The sequence below is a fragment of the Scatophagus argus genome, chromosome 6 (assembly GCF_020382885.2).
Source record: "Scatophagus argus isolate fScaArg1 chromosome 6, fScaArg1.pri, whole genome shotgun sequence".
NCBI lineage: Eukaryota > Metazoa > Chordata > Actinopteri > Scatophagidae > Scatophagus > Scatophagus argus.
This window is the reverse complement of record NC_058498.1, coordinates 15,079,535-15,100,157: the sequence shown is the minus strand read 5'-3', so window position 1 is coordinate 15,100,157 and position 20,623 is coordinate 15,079,535. Positions and strand designations below refer to the sequence as shown.

At 40.7% G+C, this 20,623-nt stretch overlaps 1 protein-coding gene across 1 annotated transcript in view; it reads left to right on the top strand.

Annotated features, from left to right (window-relative positions):
* The window catches only part of trabd2b (TraB domain containing 2B), a 59,804-nt gene extending 42,253 nt beyond the window's left edge, over window positions 1-17,551 (top strand). The window contains exons 5-7 of the mRNA XM_046391900.1: window positions 13,500-13,596; window positions 16,177-16,452; window positions 16,717-17,551. Of these exons, the coding sequence (XP_046247856.1) occupies window positions 13,500-13,596; window positions 16,177-16,452; window positions 16,717-16,951 (608 nt within the window). The 3' untranslated portion in view covers window positions 16,952-17,551. The remainder of the gene's footprint in view (window positions 1-13,499; window positions 13,597-16,176; window positions 16,453-16,716) is intronic.
* Window positions 17,552-20,623: the final 3,072 nt, after the last annotated feature.

Sequence of the window (20,623 nt, the reverse complement as noted above, 5' to 3'; positions counted from 1 at the left end):
AGAAAAAACAGCCATGTTTCCCATTACAAGTTGTTGACAATATTGTATTATTTGATACAGGGGTGTATGGGATATGATAACACTGATGCCTTGTCAACATGTGGCAAGGTAGTGAGACTGTCAGAAATTTCCTGACTTTTCTTATTATGAGAATACAGTATTCCTTTTAAGAAGGAGGTCTTACATTATCATTTTTGTGTTATATTTGATCATTTGTAGTTTAGCATCCGTATGATTTGTGCACCAATAAGGCAAAGCTTTGATGAAGTGCTGTACTCAGCCCTGTGAGCTCAGATCAAACTAAAAGGCAGAAAATAAACATTAAACTGGACTTGTGAGTGGGAGTTACATGATTAAATGACTGAGTCCCATGAGATAAAGACAGCCAAAGAAAGAGTTTTCCCAAGTCTAAACATACTAATGCGCTCATGTTAAAATTCCCATGCTAATATAGGGTTTTCTTTTTTCATACTGGGCAGTTCCTGTATGTAAGAATGTATGTGTGTCTAACTGTGTGAAAAGGCAGTGCTGAGGCAGTGAGGAAATTGTCTATTAATAAGTATGTGACTGTGACTGAGTCTCATTCTTCTTTGGCTTGCATTAAGAATACAAACAGTTTCGAACAAGAATTATACATGCTGATATCATGGCGTGCATTAACCTGAGGTTTTTGGTTTTTCATCCCCCATTGCTAGTTGCATTGTTTTTATTTTATTTTATTTTATTTTTTTCATTTGTAAAACTGAAATGAACCAGCAGGACCTCAGCAGGTCATGTTTTGCCTCATAGAATGAGCACTTGTTGCCAATAAAGTCGTGTTTTTCAGGTTGCTCTCTGTTAAATGTTTGCATATCAGTAAGGCAGGTATACGCTTAGCTTTGTGTGACCAAGCTGGCCTGGGTAGACTGGAGGTGAACATGTGTGTGGGGTCACCCACAGGCTGCAGCATTGTGTGTGACAGAGCTGACAGCTAGTGTGAGATGATAAGAACCATTACAGTTATAAGCTTGCTGGGTGCTCACACACATGCTCACACACGTACAGTAAACACAGACTCTGGAAGTCATGAGCATGATAGCAGTCAATGAGGGCCAGATTTACATGAAAGAGTGGGGAAAATTCGTGCTGCACGTTCATCCAATTTTGCACTCACAATCTGCATGTAATTTGTGTCTGATTTACTACAGCAGAAGCTAATTACGCAACTAGTCACTTGGGCTGGCTTCTAAGGTTCATTCAAGGAGAACTTCGAGGCGAAGATTGAAATCAAAAACTAGTCATAAAAAAAGAAATATATATCAATTCCAGTATGTTAGGGACATTTTAAAACATTTATAAAGACTGCAATTAAACTATTTATGGAAAAAAAAACACTAATGGAATGATAATGAGTTTAGTAAGGTTTCTATAAGTATGGCATTGCAAGTCATTAAACAGACTAAGGAAAAGGTAAAAGAGGGAGAAAAGGGAGAGATGCACTTTGCTGACTGGACACGAGTTGTGTCTCAGATAAAATACTGGGCTGATTTATCAGAACAGCTTAACAAATCAGCCATAATAAAGTCTCTCCTATGTGCTAATCACAAGGCTTCCTTTCTCTCGTCTGTTATTTCTGTCCTTAGGACGCTGACTCATGTCTTTACAGTCCTGTAACCGTCCCTGCTGGTCCCAGTTTCCCTTTGGCCGTAACCAGCCGTGAAATTTTATCATCCAATGATGCCAGGATGTATTAAATGACGGCCTGAACTCACAAAATTCTGACTGCTCACATTGCTCAAAGTTTTTGAAAAAAGTAGTTGTGGAATTGGTCCGACTTGCTTTGTAAAAGGAGCTCTGCTTATAGTCTGATTACAATCTAACCGCAATGCATATTTTGAGTAATGAAGAGAAATAAAGAGGACAGGAGGTGTGAGGGTTAAGATTGTCCAGACATTTTTTAAAATAAATACAACCTGGGGAGATGTATAACAGACCAAATGTGGGCGTGCAATAATGTGATCACATAAAATACAATCTTTATGGTCAGATCCCAAAAATCACATTAACATGACGTGTGTAACTGTAGGCAGCAGGCTCATAGTCTATGGTTTATTCTTGTGGATTATAAAATGGAATAGTCATAATATGATACTGGCGCTGTTTGTCTGCCAGGCCGATGATCTCTCCATTGCTATAATCGTCTGTTTTTGTGTATTTATGTCTGGGTCAAGTTTCTGTTTTTTGTGTTTATCAGGTTGCATTTCTGCCATACAACAGATAAATATTAATGGCCCCTCTAGCTGTCTCTCCCTTGGACCCTTCACTTCCAGCCTGAACCATGTCCAGAGCACAGAAACAAAACAGGACTGTCGGGAAAGAGCTGGGCTGGGGCAGCGCTCAGGTCAAGGCCCTCTAGAGTTACTGATGTCGCAGTCCGGTCCAGGAGTTTTTTCACAGAGTAATTAAACTATACGGCGTGCGCATAAAGTGGTTCAGGCAGGAAATCCATTTCTGCTCAGCTCAGCACCTTACTTCCCAGCCTCCCACTTTCCTCTCAGAGTACACCTACACCTTCCTGTAGTACAAGTACTTTCATGTGCAAAATGTATGCTTTTATACTTGGTAAAGATACTTCTTTCTCCTTTTCCTCCATCCCGCTCACATCTGCATGCTCTTGCATGTTGTAACAGACATTCTTCATTTTTCTCACTTTCACCAACAGGTTATTAATACAAATTACAGAGGTAAAAGAGCACCACCAGACAAAACTGAATCACCTCAGGCAGTAACTGCAAACTGGTGAGCAGTGTTAACTCTCTCACTCGAGCTTGTTGTTAGGCCAAGATTTTGTGATATTGATGGTTTGCAGGAGCAATTCAGTCAACTCAAGTCTCCATTTCAGTCAGTATTTCACAAGTTTAAATTACTGTGAGTCTACAATACATCATTAAAACTCTATTAATCAGTATTTTTTATTGCCATTGTATCAAGTGACTACATATAATGTTAAAGGGGTCTCTTAACTCAAGGCAGCTATTGCCTGATTTGCAGTATTTATTTAATACTTTATAGTGTTAAGTTACAAAGATTTTACACATGGTTCAATCTACTCTCTCTACTATCTGCTATCATCTGTTTTTTAAGCAGTATCAGCAGCTTGGCAACATCCATCCATTTATTTTCTTCAGCTTATCCGGGGTTGGGTTGCAGTAGCAGCGGGCAAAGAGGGATATTTCAGATGTTCCTCTCCTCAGTAACGTTTTCCGGCTTCTCCTGGTGGGACGTTAAGTTGTTCCCAGGCCAGATGAGATATGCAATCCCTCCAGCAAGTTCTGACTTCACCGTGATATCTCCTCCTAGTTGGATGTGCTCAGAAAACCTTCAAAGAGGTGTGCCCCAAAGGAATCCTAATAAGATGCCCAAACTACGTCGACTGGCTCTTTTTGACACAAAACTTCCCCCGGCTCCTTCCAGATGTCTGAGCTCCTCGCTGTATCCCTCTGGCTGAGCCTAGCCACCCTCTGGAGGAAACTCATTTCAGCCACTTGTGTCTGTGATCTCATCCTTTTCAGTCAGTGATTCAGTGATGGTTGGTAAATGGAAAGCTTTGCCTTTCAGCTCGGCTTTGCCACTTCGCCTCGACAGTCAGGTTCCATATCCGCGGCAGATGCCATACCAGTCCACCTATCCCTCTTATGCTCCATTTTATTGTCACTTGTGATCAGCGCCTCAAGATACTCCAACTCCAACCTCCAACTTGAAGGGAGCAGTCCGTCCTTTCTCCAGCTTAAGGTGAAAATATGTTAGGGCTTTGTGTGTGTATGTGTGTGTGTGTGTCTTTGTCTTTTCCATTTAGCAAAAAGTTTGATGAAAAGATTTATCCCACTTTCATAATGTCCTGTCGGCCACAGACTGTAAGGAAAATATCAAACTATTTCTTTTTGGCTAAAGTGAGTAACATTGTGTTACTGATTGAATACTAATCTTAAATTGCTATTCAGCTTTTCCATTTTCTTTCCCTCTGTGTCCTCACAGTCTCTCGTTCTGTTCCTTTACACCACTGTGGTCACTGCTGTTTACTATTACTATCAGCATTATATAATGACGTTGGTGTTATGTGTGTAAGGCCAAGGGAATACATCACTGTTTCCCCTCAAACAGAATGACACCGCACACCAGATGATAGCAGTAAAGGGAAAGCATGTTCGCAGACACGTCGTACACACGTCGGACACTTGTTCTGTTTCTATCGTAAACAGATACAAGCCTCGATGCACTTTTTTCCATCACTCACTCAGCAAAATATGCCCTCTGTCTCCATCTCACGCAAACAATAAACACACACTGTCATTTTTATACACAAGCACACACAGTCATCATTTTTTACTGAGGAGTGAAGGAGTGCTGTGAGGGTATAGGCAGTGTGTTGTTGGAGCTCTGTGGTGTGCTTCAGCAGGTTTTCATTTGCCAGTTCTCTGGCTGCCGCTGCCCGGCCTTATTGAAAACATCCCATGGAATTTCCTGACGCTGCCACAGCCTAGACACCACTTCACACACATATACACTTACACGTGTATGCTTGCGACACAAAAGTCATGATCTGCGGAGATATTTATCGCTGAAAAGAGTAGTTACTGTCAAAAAATACACGTGTAGCCTTGCATTGTTTGTTTTGAAGTCTGATCCACTTTGGATCTGTCTGCAGACAGTTGATTTTTTCACGTATGATCTGCTGCACAGGCCTATAATAGCCCATTGTGCAGGCAGAGTGGGCCCATGTGTTTTGCAGTCGCTTGTGGTGTTGTGGTGTTGAAGTGATGACTGAGGGGGAGAGTCTGCTTGGCGTGCATGTCACTTTGTCTCCGTGGCTCTTCCTCTCTTAGCGCATATTTGCTTTTCTCAGCCCTTTTTCTCATGTATCTGTCTGTCTGTTACTGCCTGCATTCCAGTTTTCTGTCTTAAACTGCTGTCTTACTATTCCGTCCTACTGTACCTCTCCTGTCCATCTCCCGCTGCCTCTCCTTTATTAAACTGACGCCATCCCTCACTGCTGTCTAGCTCTGTCTCTTCTGCTTCATGCTGGCTCGCTCTCTGCATAGTGCAGGAGCATTTTATGAGGTGAGGGAGATGCCATATATGTGCGTCATGTGTTGCCCTCTGCTCGAGGAAAAAGACAGATAGAGACAGAGAGATATTAGTGCTTTCCTACTGACAGTTTGGGCTTAGCACACATTTAAATTTATTTTTGAAAGGAGTGCGGTTTGGCCCAGCATGGTTTGCTGCTGTGTTAGAGTGTATATGTGTCACTGCATAGTGTGTAATGCAGTGTCCTCCAGGTTGACAATGTCCCTCCTAACAGGACTTTATCCTCCGCACCTCACCTCACCTCACTCTCACACAAATGCGCATACACGGTTGTCTTGTTAAGTGTTTGGAAAATAAAGGTTGTTTTCAAAAATTCTCTATATAATTCTAACATATAATTTAGGGGTTGTTTGCTTCATTCACATTCAATAATGATAAGATTCATCCACAAACATACATATATGTTTATATACTTTCCTGTCTGCATTTTGACTTAAATAAAAATGGACAATACGTCTTGACTTCATTTCCTCTAACAAAAATAAAGCTAAAATATTCTTGATACAAGTGCTGCCATTTTGCTCTGGTGACATCATTTGGATCCAGCATATGAGCAGTAGTTATGAGACATTATTGACTTCAGGTTTTTGACTTCTGCCCATACAACCGCCCAACTTATGTGCAAGCAGTGCTCAGCTGTAAGTCTTGATGTTTCACCAACCATCCTATCAGAAAAATTAATACTTGAACATACTGTATATCGACATGATAAGAACAGCATAAAATGATGGAAACCATCTTTAGAAAAAAAATATTTTTGTACATGTATTTGGAAAAAAATAATATAATTTTTTATAAATTTCTGATCGACCCATTGTGTTTCTGTCTCACATTAGTGCACATACCTTGTAACTATTGTAGCAACAGAATTAGCCCTGTTGTTGTACCCATGTAAGTTTTTTTTTTGTCGTTTAAATGTTCAGGAATGTAACTTTGTGAGTTTGCATGAAAAAGTCTTATGGTAACTCTTAGCTATGATGGTTGGATTCCTGGCTCTAATTAAATCAGTGCAGCTCATTAGCTTGTTCAAATATTACACACTTCATTAGCAACTAAAAGAATATCTCATAGGCTTTTGAAGGCCAATAAGCTTAATGCTACATTTCATAAACACATGGATGCTTCAGTCTTGCTTACTTTGATGTTGTGAGCCTTAACGTTACCATACACACACCACAGCAAAAACTTTGTAGACCAAAAGCTACAAGAACACAGAGGTTCACTTCTTGGGGCGTATGGCACTGCTGGTTTTCATACTTTGCAGTTAATTACATTCACCTGTTGTCCCAGGTGTAAATCAGGTCCTGATTGAAAACCAGGTGGCCTCTGGTTCTGAGAATCACACACACACACACTCACACACACGCACACAAACACAGATGTTTATGCACATAAGTTACATACACATTCTACACGCTTATCTGTGAGCTCATGTCTGCAGCATGTCTGTGTAATGTGTGCCAGGAACACTCACACACACACACACACACAAACCACACTGACACATGCACACACATATGTGCTCTGTTAAACCACATAAACAAGCTGACATACGCATATGCATTTGTTTCAATTCAATGTGTTTCCTTCTCAACAACAGCTTTAAGGACAGGAAATGAAGTGACTGTGCAGTAATCATATGAGAGAGACAAAGGCCACCATGGAACAGAAGGATGCAAGGATGCCAAGACTTGGGCCTTTGTCTTTCTTCTCCAGCTTTCTCTCTTTCCTTTCATGCACCATTCTGTTTTTTCCCCTCAATTCATCCACTTTCTCCACTTTCTCTCTGTCCACTACTAGACTGCAGCGGCAAGCTCACGCAGCATAAATATTTAAATATGCGGGAATGAGTTTCAAGCTTTTAACACTGAACTACTGAGCTCACCCTCCAGCCTTTCTGACATGGACTGGTGTCAGGCCCACCAAATGCAGCAGTTGGCCTCTGGATCTGATTTCCCTGCAGCTCTCTTCATCTCTGTATTTGACCAGAATTACAACTAGTACTTGCATGTGAACAGACTCATCAACAGCTGTCACTCATAACACCTCAGTATGGTGTAGGGAGACAGACGGACGTCGTGCTGCATGCATAGGAAGTGAAGTCATAATGGAGATGAGGAATGAGTGAGAAATGTTTGTGTGTGTGTGTGTGCGTGTGGGTGGGGGTGGGGGTGTGTGGGGGGGTAGGCTCCAGATTGCCATTATTCCCCTTGTGCAAACCCAGCGCTGAGCTGAGAGGTGGATTTTACCATTCTGCCTTTTATAGATTTACACATCAAGTGAAAGTGTTGCTCTGTTTTCAAGGCAATGGTTCAACTATTTTTGAAATACCGTGGATAGTTGTTTCTCCAGCTTCGCTCTTAATCCAAAGACTGCTGTGTGATTTATAGAGGGATCCCAGTACTGTAAAACTGTAAATGGAAATGCACAGCAAGGCGCGGGGATGCTGGGCTTATTAAAATCTTTGTTGCATTACTCATGTGTTGTTGAAAGAGTGCTGCACAAGATAAGTCAGAGAGAGACTTTCCCCACATACAGGTACACCATGTGCACACAGAAAAACACAGACTGGTTAGCACATTGACAAATCACAAATTAAATGAAAATCTGACTAAATTAATGGAATTGTAACAAACACAGATGCTTTCATGGTGAAAATGAGCGAACAGACTCTTCACTAAGCCCAGACACACTTAGACCTGCTGTAACACATACAGCTTCTACAGCTATGACTGAACAATCTTTGTTTGCAGTGAGTTTTAGTAAATGAAATAACTACAGGCAGCATTCTCCACCACCACCATCAAAACACCAAATCAGGGAAAATTTCATGAAAGATTGGTGTTCATAACTCCAGTAGAGCTCAGGGACTTCAGTGCAAAGGAGCATTGAAGTTGTTCCGGTGGCTCGTGGTGGTCCGACCCCTCACATGTTTTTCCTTTAATTTGTCACCCATTTGACACCTACGCATACTTTGACAAACGCATGGAGATTAGAGGAATTTTCCCTCTCATCTCAGCCTCCGTACACACTCACACAGGAACACATTTCCACACAAATCTGCAGAGGCACACACCCTTGTCAACTAGTTTTATTTTTCCGCACTGTTCACCGGCGTTCTCTCTTCGCTGTATTCTCTCTCTCTTTCCCTACATTTTCCCACATCTTCTCATCTCTCTTTCATCTGCTGTTCAAATGGCTGGGAGGCAACAGCTTGTGTTTGTTTGGATCATAATGTAGCAACAGTACCCAGCATGCATTCTGGCTGGGTGGAGGATGTACGTCAATGCAATCTTTCTTGCCCTCTGATCACGCACTTCATCTATCCTCATCCTCCTCCTCCACCTCCATCCACTCCCTCAGTCCATTCTCCGTCTTTCCTGTCTATGACCTTTTTATTCACTCAATCTGCCACTAAACTACCTACTTCTACTCTCCTCCCTCCTGTTTTCTTTTTTCATTTTCTTACTTTTGGTGCTCTGATTGCAGTTTTCATATGAGGTGGTCTGCTTGCAAGCCATATGGGATTTTTTAAAACCACTAGTGTGCATCAGTTGATCCATTGTTTACACAGCGTAATTGCAAACACATTTGTTTGTGCAAAACTGAAAAATAACATAATTCTCTTCCTGTGAGGTTTTTTTTTTTTCACTTTTGGTTCCATCTCAGTTTCCATTATACTCAAGGACTACTATCAGCTGAGTTTGGCACTGTGGAGGCTGTGCAGAGGGTTGTAAGAGGAAAGGATGAATAGATGTTGCTGTGAGAAAGGTGGCTAAGGAGACAGGAAGAGTGCAGGCCCAGGCTGCGTGTGAGTATAGAGATGCTGACATTGCTGGAATCAAGCTTGGGTGGCAACCAGAGAGACATGCTGCAACGCCTCCTTTTGCAACCCACACTAATGCCTTCATACACGAACTTGCATGGAGAGAGGAGAAGCAAATAAACAAACAGCGGATGGAAGCAAACCAGACAGTCACAGATGCCATAAAAGGACATGATTAAGTCCTGAAAACCAGACAGATAAAGAGATAGGCCTGAGACAAGAGGCGACTTCAGTAAACACAGACAGACAGAGGGAGTACAGTGAGTTGCTACTGTAAGTGGAGATCAGGATGGAGAAGTTATTAAACAGATGACTAACTGGGTCATTAACTGTGCTCTCAGGAGCCACAGGAGGGGAAACACCCTGTAAGGTAGGGTACACACTGCAAAAAGTCATGGCCGCTCTGACGTAAAACTAAATCTTTTTTTCTATGTTAATTTTTTTCATTGCAATGATGACAGCAAGGTGGCAAAAAAGACGATTTCTTCGATGATATTAGAAAGTGGTTGGAAGTGGTTTGAAACCACATAACCACAAGTTAGATGATTCAGTGTTGGCCTGAGCCACAGATCACTTGTGCAGATGAAACGCTGTGATGTAAATAATGATACAGACTGAAGCCCTCTTCTAATTCCACACTACGTATTAATTGGAAGATATTTTTTAGTTTATAGTTCACACTTGAAAATAATAGTTAACTATACTTTTAAAAAAAATGTGAGAACTCTTTTTGAGTGTGCCGTTGATGTAACACTGAATTAATGGGACAATAAGTTCAGCGGGACAACTTCCCAAACGTGTTTTGAGGAAAACTTCATCACTGCCTGGATTTAGTGAAGTTGTTGAAGTTGTTTTTTGACAACATATCAAGAGGATGTTTTGGGTGAATGGCGAGCATACACAGTGCAGTCAGTGCTGTGGTTAAGTTTAGGCAACAAACTCTCTTTGATTAAGGTTTCAGAAATATTTTGGTTTCCATTAAACGTTAAAGAGTAAGTACACACATCCTGTATCTTGCTTCAAGTCACTTTTGACTTTTTCAGCATTTAACCAAAACCGCAATCTTTTCCTAACCTTAACAAAGAGCTCAGAGTGAATGCCTAAACATAACCATAAAAACATTCATCGTGGAAATGAGCTACTCACAGCTGCAAAGCATCAAAACAACATGCAAACGGTGGTGATGCAGCATCAGGAAAAAATAGGAGCAGAATCTTTAGAATAACATTTTGCTTTCTCATTGTTAAGTTTAATAGGCCTTCAAAAGTCATGTGGTCCATTTTCTATTCAAGTGTGTCCGTAAAAGACAGAGATATATTATTTATATAGCACAGCATTTGGACACAGTAATGTTTCCATATGTTATAATTTGCTTTGCTCATGATGGCTCCCATTGTTTTCCTTTTATTCATTTCAAATAAACTTCTTACATGCCAGAGGATTTTGAAATGCTTCTCAGACAGCTTTACATCAGAACATGTAAAAGCTTCCAAAACACATTGATGCATCGGTAAAATATAACAGATTACTTCTAAAAGTGTGTTAAAACATTTCACACACAGCAGCAGCAGCATGTTTTGCAGTGTACTACCGGTGCAGTCAGCCTACGAACTCAGTATGCGGCAGGGAAGCGATTAGGAGTCAGCTGACCTCTCATTATGTCTGGGCTAATGGAGCTGTTTGTTGGGTCGGCTCTCTGCTTCAGAATCATCACACTGTTTACTACTCCACAAACAAACAGCCCGCCCCTCTGCCTCCCCAAACACAGTCATGTGTATGCAAAGAGCTATTATCTTTGTACCCAGTCACTCAGCCACACACGGGGATGAACCTCAGAAACACCCAGCAACAAATAAAACACATCACTCTGTTGTCAGATGAAAAGCTGGTGAATAAGCTTTTCCCAAAAATCCAAATTTTGAGGAACTCAGAAAAACATTTATGTTTGTTTGACAAATTGTGCCAACTCATGGGGAACTGTGCAATCCCTCAATTTAAGTTCAAACATGGTTGCTAGAATTGGAGAAATGGTGGTTTTGACAATGACAATGATAGTTTGTGTGAATGAAGGAACACGTGTGCCTAAATGTATGTTTATGGCAGTTTGCAGTTTATTTGTGTCTTCTTTTAGCCCTGCGTTGCTGGTGTGTTTGTTTGTGTGTACAGTAGGTTGTTTAAGGAGTGGGTACATGTTTACAGGAACTTGGAAATGACAAATGGGGAATCTGGAAGGCACACTCAGCAGACTGAATGTTTAAAGAATGTTAGATTTACAGCAGGTGTGTCTTAGAAATGAAAACATGTGGCTTGTGTGCCGGTTGTGAAGGAAAACTACAATTTCACCATACAAACAAATAAACACGTACATAGACACATTGCTGTTCGGGCGTTATGCCTGACAGTAGAGCAAAGGAAATTGAGTGAGCACATCAAACAGTCAGCTCGACCTCACAGCCAGCAGAGCACATAGGAGGTGTTCTTCTCTGCCCCCGGGCCTGCAGAAATTAATGAAATAGCTGCTTGACACAGACATGAGGGTGGTTGAATCTGTCAGCATGCAGTCACTGCATGAGCTGACTTTGGCCTCTGTATCTTGTTGGGAGAAAGGGATGAAAGAAAAGAGAGAAGAATGTAAGAGAGGAGAGGAAAAGAATTATTCTTGGCACTAATTAAGCAGGTATTTGTGCGGTGGGATTTTTTTGAGTGTATACATTTTAGCAGTCATTTTCACATATATCAATATGCTTAATTATGTCTAAAACAAATAATTTAGAATCGTTAATGAAAAAAAAATTGGACACATTTAAATTTTGATTTAATGGTGGCAGTAGAGAAAAATCTGAATTACCATAGTTGTTTTTACACTAATGTCTGCACCAAATCTCATGATAATCCATCCAACCGTCGCTGGATAATACTTTGAACCACAAATGCCAACCTTATGCTGGCTCCAGAGGAAAAGTCTGATTATGTTGTGTCAATACATGTAGTAGATGTTGAGATATTTCAATTAATAAGTGAAAGATTTGATTGCTGGTGATGCTAGATGCAAAGTTAGCGGATCACCAAAGGGATTCATCCTCTGAGTACCCTGACTAACAGTATACATTTTCATGGCAATACATTCAGTAGTTGTTGAGATATTATACCAGTGGGCATGGCTTGGCTAACAAAAAATAATTATTTTTCTTAAATGTAGCTGTAGTTCTTCATAAAAGCTTTGGTTTCTTTAACTTTCTTATACTTGACTTTAAATATCCTAACCCTGAGAAAGTTCCAATAGTAATGAAGTTATGACATATGTGAGGACATTTAATCTGCCTAAATATAGCAAAACAAGAACACACACTCACACACACACGCGCACACATATGCACACACACACAAATATATACACCGACTATCACCCATACAAAAACTGCCACTCTCCCCTCTGTGTAATCCCATCTGATCTTGCCGACAGTGTTGTTAGAAGCCTCCTTTCACTGCGCAGCCTATCACAGCTCTGCCTTTGAACTCAGCTGCCAAGAAAGTGTAACACCGCGTGCTTCTTTCTTTGACTTTCAGGAATGATCAGGAACATTATAATGATAAAATTGGCAGGGGGTGAGGAGCTGAGTGGGAGCAGGAGGCCCTGACAAAAAGCGAGTAAGAGGCTTTAATATTGTCAACGTGTTGTTAATAAACTGCAGAAGAGAGCTGAGGTGTGCGTGAGTGCCTGTGTGTGTGCTAATATTTGCATGTGCAGGTTTGTGTAAATGTGTGAGCATAAATACAAGTTCCACTGTTAGGGTGTGTGTGTTCGGGTGTGTGTAGCGGGGGTGATGTCAGGCTACATTACGGCTTATTGCTGGGTTGAGTGACACACAGGATTATTGGCTGATGGGAGAAATAAAAAAAGCTTTTATCAGTGTGAGGCTGAGGCCTGCGTGTTTGATGTTAGTCTGAAGGAATCATACACAAAGTGAAGGAAGGGGAGAGAGAGAGAGAAGGCCTGTGAGGAGACAGGAGGTTGAGTGCTGACAATATGGGGTCATCACAGAGCAACAAGTGGGCCCAGTAGATGAAGAGCAACCTTGCATTTAAATAGTCCCTGTTATTTCACAGATCCTCCACAATCCCGTTGCTTCAGTGGGACTTCAACAAGTATTCCTACACACTGGGTGGAAAAATGAATGCTGAACATATCCATTGATCCCATAATCACATATAGGTTCATATTTTTACAGATCTATTTTAAAACAACTCTCACGTGTCCATATGTGCATTGAGAGAGTTACTTCTCACTGTCATTGTTCCTACTTTGAGACTTCAAAGTTAGTGACGCAGGATAAAATCTTATGCTTGTTCAGCTTAAGTTAATTTGAGGCTTCAGCCTCAGTGAAGCGGGTATCTTGCAAAGTGGTGTTTTTTAACATCCTTTAAGTGGATCAACTTTTTTTCTTAAATTAAACATCCAAGTTTAATTTAGTAATGCAAACAAAATACATGCTAAGTGCAAAACTTCTGTTGGATCTGTCATGACCTTTGGCATTTTGTCCACTGTTAGGTCACTTCCTGGGGAACCACAGTGTGCTGGATATCCTGAGGCAGGAGGGCTACGAGATCGTCCACATGCCCCCCGATCACCAAGAGCCAGTCACAGAGTGAGTGAGCAGAGATGAAACACATGACAGAGCATGTAATTTGACTGAGGTGGTTGCAAGGAAACAAAGAACAATCTGTTGTTGAAAGACAGTAGATGCAGATGATTGCTTTGGTTTTATTGCACTGTTTTATTTTAGAGGCTAAAAGATTTCAGCAGAATTAAATTACAAGAACGAGATGATTCTAGTTTTGTGCAGATATCAGTCACAGGTTACATTTCAAACCTTGAGATGCCGCTAACTTTACTAGATAATGAATGGAAAAAAGACAAGCATCACACTTATAACATTATGGTAATACGACCTGTGATACAGTACGTTTTAGCACTCAAAGTTTTTGGCAGGCTTGCGGATAAATGTGGACATACATCAACAAAGCCCATCAAACAGAGAAAGAAAGCAAGTCAGACAGTTCACATTCATCTTATTTGCTCTAGAGTGGACCTATTTAATCTGAGTAGATTTATTGAAGTGCTGTGCAGATGCGGTCCAAATTGTGCTCTGTAACAAATAAAGCTCAGCTATGCAGGAATCCTTTGATACCACATAAACTCCCTCACCTTCCTCCCTTGCTGCCTCCCTTCCTTCCTCTCCCCTGGCTGCCAAAGGCGAGCTGCCAGTGGTGTTTCTGCCCTTTCTCAGCAGCCACAGGTACCACAGTCACAGTCAGTCAAACACACACACACACACACACACACGAGTGGAGTGATGCACAGTGTCAAGGAGAAGGGTTGCTCACACACTCAAGGCATCCTGCAGCATTTCTACAATCCCTCCTAATATCTCAGTGCGTGTGTGTGAGTGAGTGTGTGTGTGCACGCTCATTCCTTGGCACAGAGCAGCTCCCCTCTCACCGAGGGGGTTGATCTACCGGCCCATAAAAGAGCAACAAAAGCCACTTGAATCAATTTGAGAAGCGAAAAACAAGGCAAAACAAAAAGCATCGCTTAACAAGCAGTAACTACATCTCCATCCATCCATTACATATGTGAACGTAGCCTTCCTATTACCTCCGCCCTGTTTGCAGAGTTGTGGGCTTCAGTCAGTGGTTCTGTTTTAAAAGCTGACAAGCGGACCGACGTACTGTGGTCACAAAACACTCACGTATGCTGCACACACACGCAACCACACGACCACACATTTACACGTGTGCATGCACACAGACCCTTCAGCTCCTCAATACAAGGTGATATGACGGGCGAGAAGAAAAACACCACAAGATGGCTGAATGAGAGGTGTTTATGAAAGCTGTTAGCCTCAGACCAGAGCCGATTGGCAGTAAGTTTTCGAGACCGATTATATGACAGAGTAACTGGGATTGGCTCCACAGTAGCTTGACCACGGCCCTGGAGCTATCATCACCCTGACCATGCGTGTGTATTTTGTTTGTACATACCACGGGTGAAGTCGCAAGTTTGAGGCTTCTGAATGCAAATCTGGCATTTGAACTTCTTATCTTTCACAATGAGCTAATTATTTGTTTTGCAGAAATAACCAACTCGGTCCCTCGTCTAGCAGCCAGGTACACTGTGGCCATGATGTTAAGTGTGCTGCCTCTGTACTTGGCAGCTGATGGGGAACTAGTAGTGACAGCCATTGTTGCTTTTTGTCCATGTTTTGGTGTTATTTATCCAATTAAACAAGGATATTTTCTGCGTTGTTTTATCTTAGCATTAAACCAGCCATATGTTTGCACAGAGACGCAGCTACGTGGCAACCTGACATGCCAGATGGTTCTCGAATCCAGCTGTCTCGTGAAGTAATTTACTCGGGTATTTAAATGTTCAGTGTTGGGTACCTAGAATCGTCATGAGGCAGCAGTACCCAACAGGTAGTTAGGATACTCATGTGGACCAAACTCACAAGTGCCTGTACTCAGTACTGGTGAGAATCAGCCTTTCAAGCACAGGTTTAGTAATATGATTCAGTAATCTCAATATCAGTTTGACATGAGCAAAGGAAGTCCATGTTTTTTGCTTTCTACTGCTTGTGTTTGTGTAGCTCCCTGGGATGATGTGTACATTATGTTTTTTTGATGTCCTACCTTGAAACACAAAGTCACATGGGAGCCATACTGACAGGAAAAGAACAAGAGAGGAGAAAGTATGAGTAATGGGTGGAAGAAAGAGGAGCACAGCAAATGTTTTCGAGGCGAGGCTGGTGATTCTGGGTGGTCTGCTTTGGGCAGATGTCAGATTTGACGCAACAGTTCGGCCACAAGAGTTACAGCTTCCTCTAATGTTGCCTGCTGGGTATTTCTGCCACTCACTACAGTGTTTATAGGACAAGGCGCCCTATGTGGCATTCATGTCCTTGACTGAAGTCAAGTTGTAATTGGAAAGCAATATAGTGGTCAAAAACCACAAACAATAACATTTGTTGGCAGCAATTTTGAAATCTTAGAAAGTGAAAGAGTCCTATATTTTCAAATATGATCAGTTTAGGAACATAAAAAATGCTTGTTTTTCCATCTATAAGTGAAAGCGATACTTTTGAATACAACAAGCATTTATATGGTCAAAAACAGAACTCTTAGTTTTATTGAGTATGAACTTATCTGTCTGTTTTTCCCTTCTCCAGGAGTAATCCAGCTGAAGAGCCTACAGCAGGGTCCAGCGAGGAGGGCACTGAAACTTCTTCCACAAGCTGGCCAACCAGTCCACCAGAGACAGAGATGGAGCTGCAGGACCCAGACAACATGCCCAGCCTCGGAGATGAGGAGCTGCCTCACATGCTGCTTCCCGACAGCCTGAGCCAGCTGGAAGAATTTGGACGACACAAACGGCCTCGCAAAACCCATCGCGGTCATGGCAAACCCCGCCTCTTCAGTGACCTCTGGGTTCGCATTGGGGATAGGTGAGATATCTATTGTGATATAGTCATTTTCAACTCTTTGAAAGATTCGGCTGGTTTTAGTCCTTTATCCTGTTGAGCATCCACAAATTGTACATTTTGACCAACAGACTCACATTAAACAAAGACAGCTAACAAATATTCACATAGAAAAGCTGGAACCAGTGACTGTTAAACATCTTTATTGCCAATGTTTTTTTGTTGTTGTTGGTTGACTGATCACAGTTGTGAGCTAAACCCTGATTTCTTGTGTCCTTGCTACTCCAGCACTACCCCACCACCCAGTGTTAGGATAATCAATGGCTACGTGACGGTGGATCCTCCTCTGACTCATCAAGAGCAGCGCAGACGGATGGAGATCTATCCCACAGAGCGACACCCCAGTCCAGCTTCCTCCACGTCACCAAACCCCAGCTCAGCCCAGCCAGCCTTAGTCCACAGCACTCTTACGTTGTTCTGTATTTTAGCCTCTCTGTTGTCACAAATGCTCTTCACTTCCTGACCACGAGACAGCGTTATCTCACAGACAAACACTCAAGACGCCACTGCATCCACACCAGAACAGTGGGATGCACCTGATGAACAAGGAATGACCATCAGCCCATGCAGAAAAAAAGACTGAGGACACAACGTCCTGAGACAAGATGATCCTGCTGTCGGCCTCCACCTACAGGGAGGGATGAGCTCCTTTGTGCCGAAATGCCAAGTCTTTGGAAACTTGTCACGTCTCAAAATGTGTGGAATAAGCTCTCAGCCATGACACAAGCAAAGTGTTGGACTTTAAACGGTGGAGTCTTCAAACCTCATGAAAATATTATAGTGAAGTATGAAGACCTAATTTTGAAGAGTTTGTTGACGGAATCTTCTACCTAATAAAAACTGTATAGAAAAGTAAATGACATTAATGAAACTAGAACATGCTAATAACAGTTATAACTGAAATGAATGCATACAATAAGAAAGTACTGTGTAGGAGGTGGAGTACTCAGTTGCCACTTGTGTAAATTGTGCATTTTGTTCATAAAGAATTATTGTATATTTATTATTTCTGGAAGAGTATATTTTCTTGCTTTTCGAAGCTAAATGAAAAAATAAACTTTGAAAACTATTGAAGCGTTTGAGGATTTCTTTCTCTCCAGTGGACAGATCAGATGGACAGTTTATGGATGAAACCTGAAGGCAAAATGGAATCAAATAGAATGAATCAACAGCAGCCTCTTAAAGACAGCCATCAATGAAGAAAGACAGACTATCTCTGTATGTTCACACATTCTTATTATTTGAGAAATTAGAGACATTTTAACATCAATTTATTTATGTATTTGTGTGTTATTTGACAGACAACATCAACTAATACACATGTGCATCACAGGTGGGCAGATTATAAAGCTTAAAATGTGTCAGAACAGTAAATACCCATAAATAATGACTGAAGATATAACTAGAAAGTTATTTAGCATTTTGGTTGAACAGAAATGCAGAAGAGGAAACATGTGCGACAGGTAGTCTCAATCTGCCACCTGCAGGCTAGAAAACAAAACACCACTCACCTCGTGTATCTACTGGTAGTACTACAGTTAGACAGTTTCCAGGTGGTACTGTGAGACACTTGATATGTGCCAGTCAGGGTTTTCCTTCATAAAATCAGAATCAGCAGGTGTTATGAGGAAACATAAGATAAGTGAAGAGAAGACGGGTCGATAGAGTACGTGAAGTCAGAGGGTTCGAAGGTAGGACAAGTGTACAATGAGTTGACAAGAAAAGGCACTGATTACAACTGAACAAGCAGTCATAATGCTGTAGACTTACATTAACAACCATTTTGACAAGTTTGTATCAGCTGATTTGAGTCCAAGGTCACAGCTTTCTAATAACATGAACTCTGGCTGTGATGATTTTATGGTCGGCGAGTGGACTGAATAGAAAAGAGTCAAGGTGGACATAATTTCATGTAGTAACTGGCTTTTCACTTTGAAGTAGGTATGATTCTAAAGTATTGGAATTCATGCCATAAAGAGCTCTGAACCCAAGTGAAACCTCTCAAAGGAAGAAATATCAACAAACTGGCTGACGATACTGTGACTCTACATGTTCCCCGTCATTTTGTGAATTAACGACAATTTAGAGGGACAGAGGCTGTAAAAGTTCAAGGTCAACACCAGGCTGAATTGAAAGCTTAGTGACGGAATGAATACAGGCAGCTGACTCTATTACTGTACATTAAAATCTGTGAAAACCAGTGGCAGGTAGAAGCTTTCTTGGCTCTTGTCATCTTGTTCAGTGGGTCTGCAGAGGCATTAGCAGATTACTGTGTGCAGCATTCTTAGTCTGCAGGACATTAAAATGCAGTTAGCCTGGAGAAGTTGTCTTCTGATAATAAATTCATCACAAGCAATATTATTTATGTAATATTATTAGGAGACAAAGTTCAGCACCATTTAACAGTCCAGATTTAAGTTCATTAAAGTCAGCCAAAACAAAAAAAGCTCACTAAACCTTAACAGCAAAGTAACATAAGTTTAGGTGAATTTCTCATTGAATCTTTTAAATTGTTATAGTTATTGTCTGATGCACTACCTTAAAACCAATAAGGAGGCACTCTTGAAGTAAAGGAGATGATATATTTACTACAAAAGGTGGCTGATGAAATGTGTAAAAGGAAAAAAAAAACATCCACTATGCAGCCATCAGGTTGGAGAAGAGACACAGAGGTGGAGAGGAAGTCACACTTTAAGAGTCCACAGAAACATACAGTAAAGTGAAAAATGAATGCTCTCCCTTTACAAGTATCATCTAGCAGCCCTTGTGCAGACACTTGACCCCGAGATGCGCCAGCTGAACTGCTCAGCGGCCAAAAGAAGAATATTCTCGTCGCAGAGACTGAATCCATGCGCTCAGCATTATAATTGAATAAATAAATAAAGTGCAATGTCAACATCGTGTCACTCAACACTCAGACAAGTTAATTATAAAAGTCAAGTGGTTATTTTAAAGTCATGCAAAATAACTGGCCTGTACTGCCGTAAATTGTACTTTTACCACTAGGTGGCGGCAGAGTCACAAAATAGCTTCAGCAACAACTCAAATGACGCCAAGCGCCCTTGATGGGCCTCATAAGCAGAGCCTGAGACTGAAGACATGCACACACAGAGCCAAGCAGTGCTTCTTTGATACCGTATCCGAACAGTGAGTGTTTATACAGACACATTCTAACCAGTAATTATACAATAAATAACACGTGATAATTAATCCAATAAATGATATTTGATCGTGCATTCTAGATAAGCCAATTTAAGAAAAACAAAACAAAGCAAAAAAACTAGACTTAACTGTAACTGACTCAAACTTGATACAGTTCAGTTCAAAGGTAGTTGATGTTGGGATTATATTTTGAAATCACTACAAAAATCATAGATATAAGTATATTCATTAATCCCAGTTATTCTATGGTTTCTAAAATTAAAGTTATAGATTTCCTATAAATTAACCACACAGTTTTTGCAACGTTTATTACGTTATCATGCTCAGAGATATTATGTATATATACATCCAAAAAAGACAAGTAAAATTAATTTTTGTTTGCCTGTGCTTTTGCAAAAACATTTTCATTATGTAAAATATTTATAATTTATTGTATTGTATGACGTTTCTGAGTACTTTCAGAATACTAAATTCTAATCATTTTATGAAACAGTAACAATACAATGTGAGGAAGATTATGGTGTTTTTGTGATCATTTTGGCGCATTTGCCTCTGTATTTTAATGAGTATATTGTGGGGGTGTGATAGCTAATAGCAAAACTGTTTCACAAAACAATTAAAAGTCCATATCAATATTTCAAAAGAGCAGAGCTAATAAATATATTCAACCACATGAATAAAACATAATTCGTAGACTGAACTTGATTCGAAATCAAACAGTAAAAATCAAGTGAAATAATCCAAATATATAGGTTAGCTACGTCTAAAGGAGAATAAGTTTAACTTTGATATTGGTATTGGTAAGATGCTACCAAATCCTCTTAAGATGAATTAAATGCTTCTAATCAACATTAATTGAACAGTATAAATAATTTTTTTGACTTTGTTGAATTTTGTTTCTGTTTTAACTTTCCACTTATCTTTAAAGAGAGCCTTCCCCAGCAGTCTCTTCTTAAACGATGGGGTGGGGGGG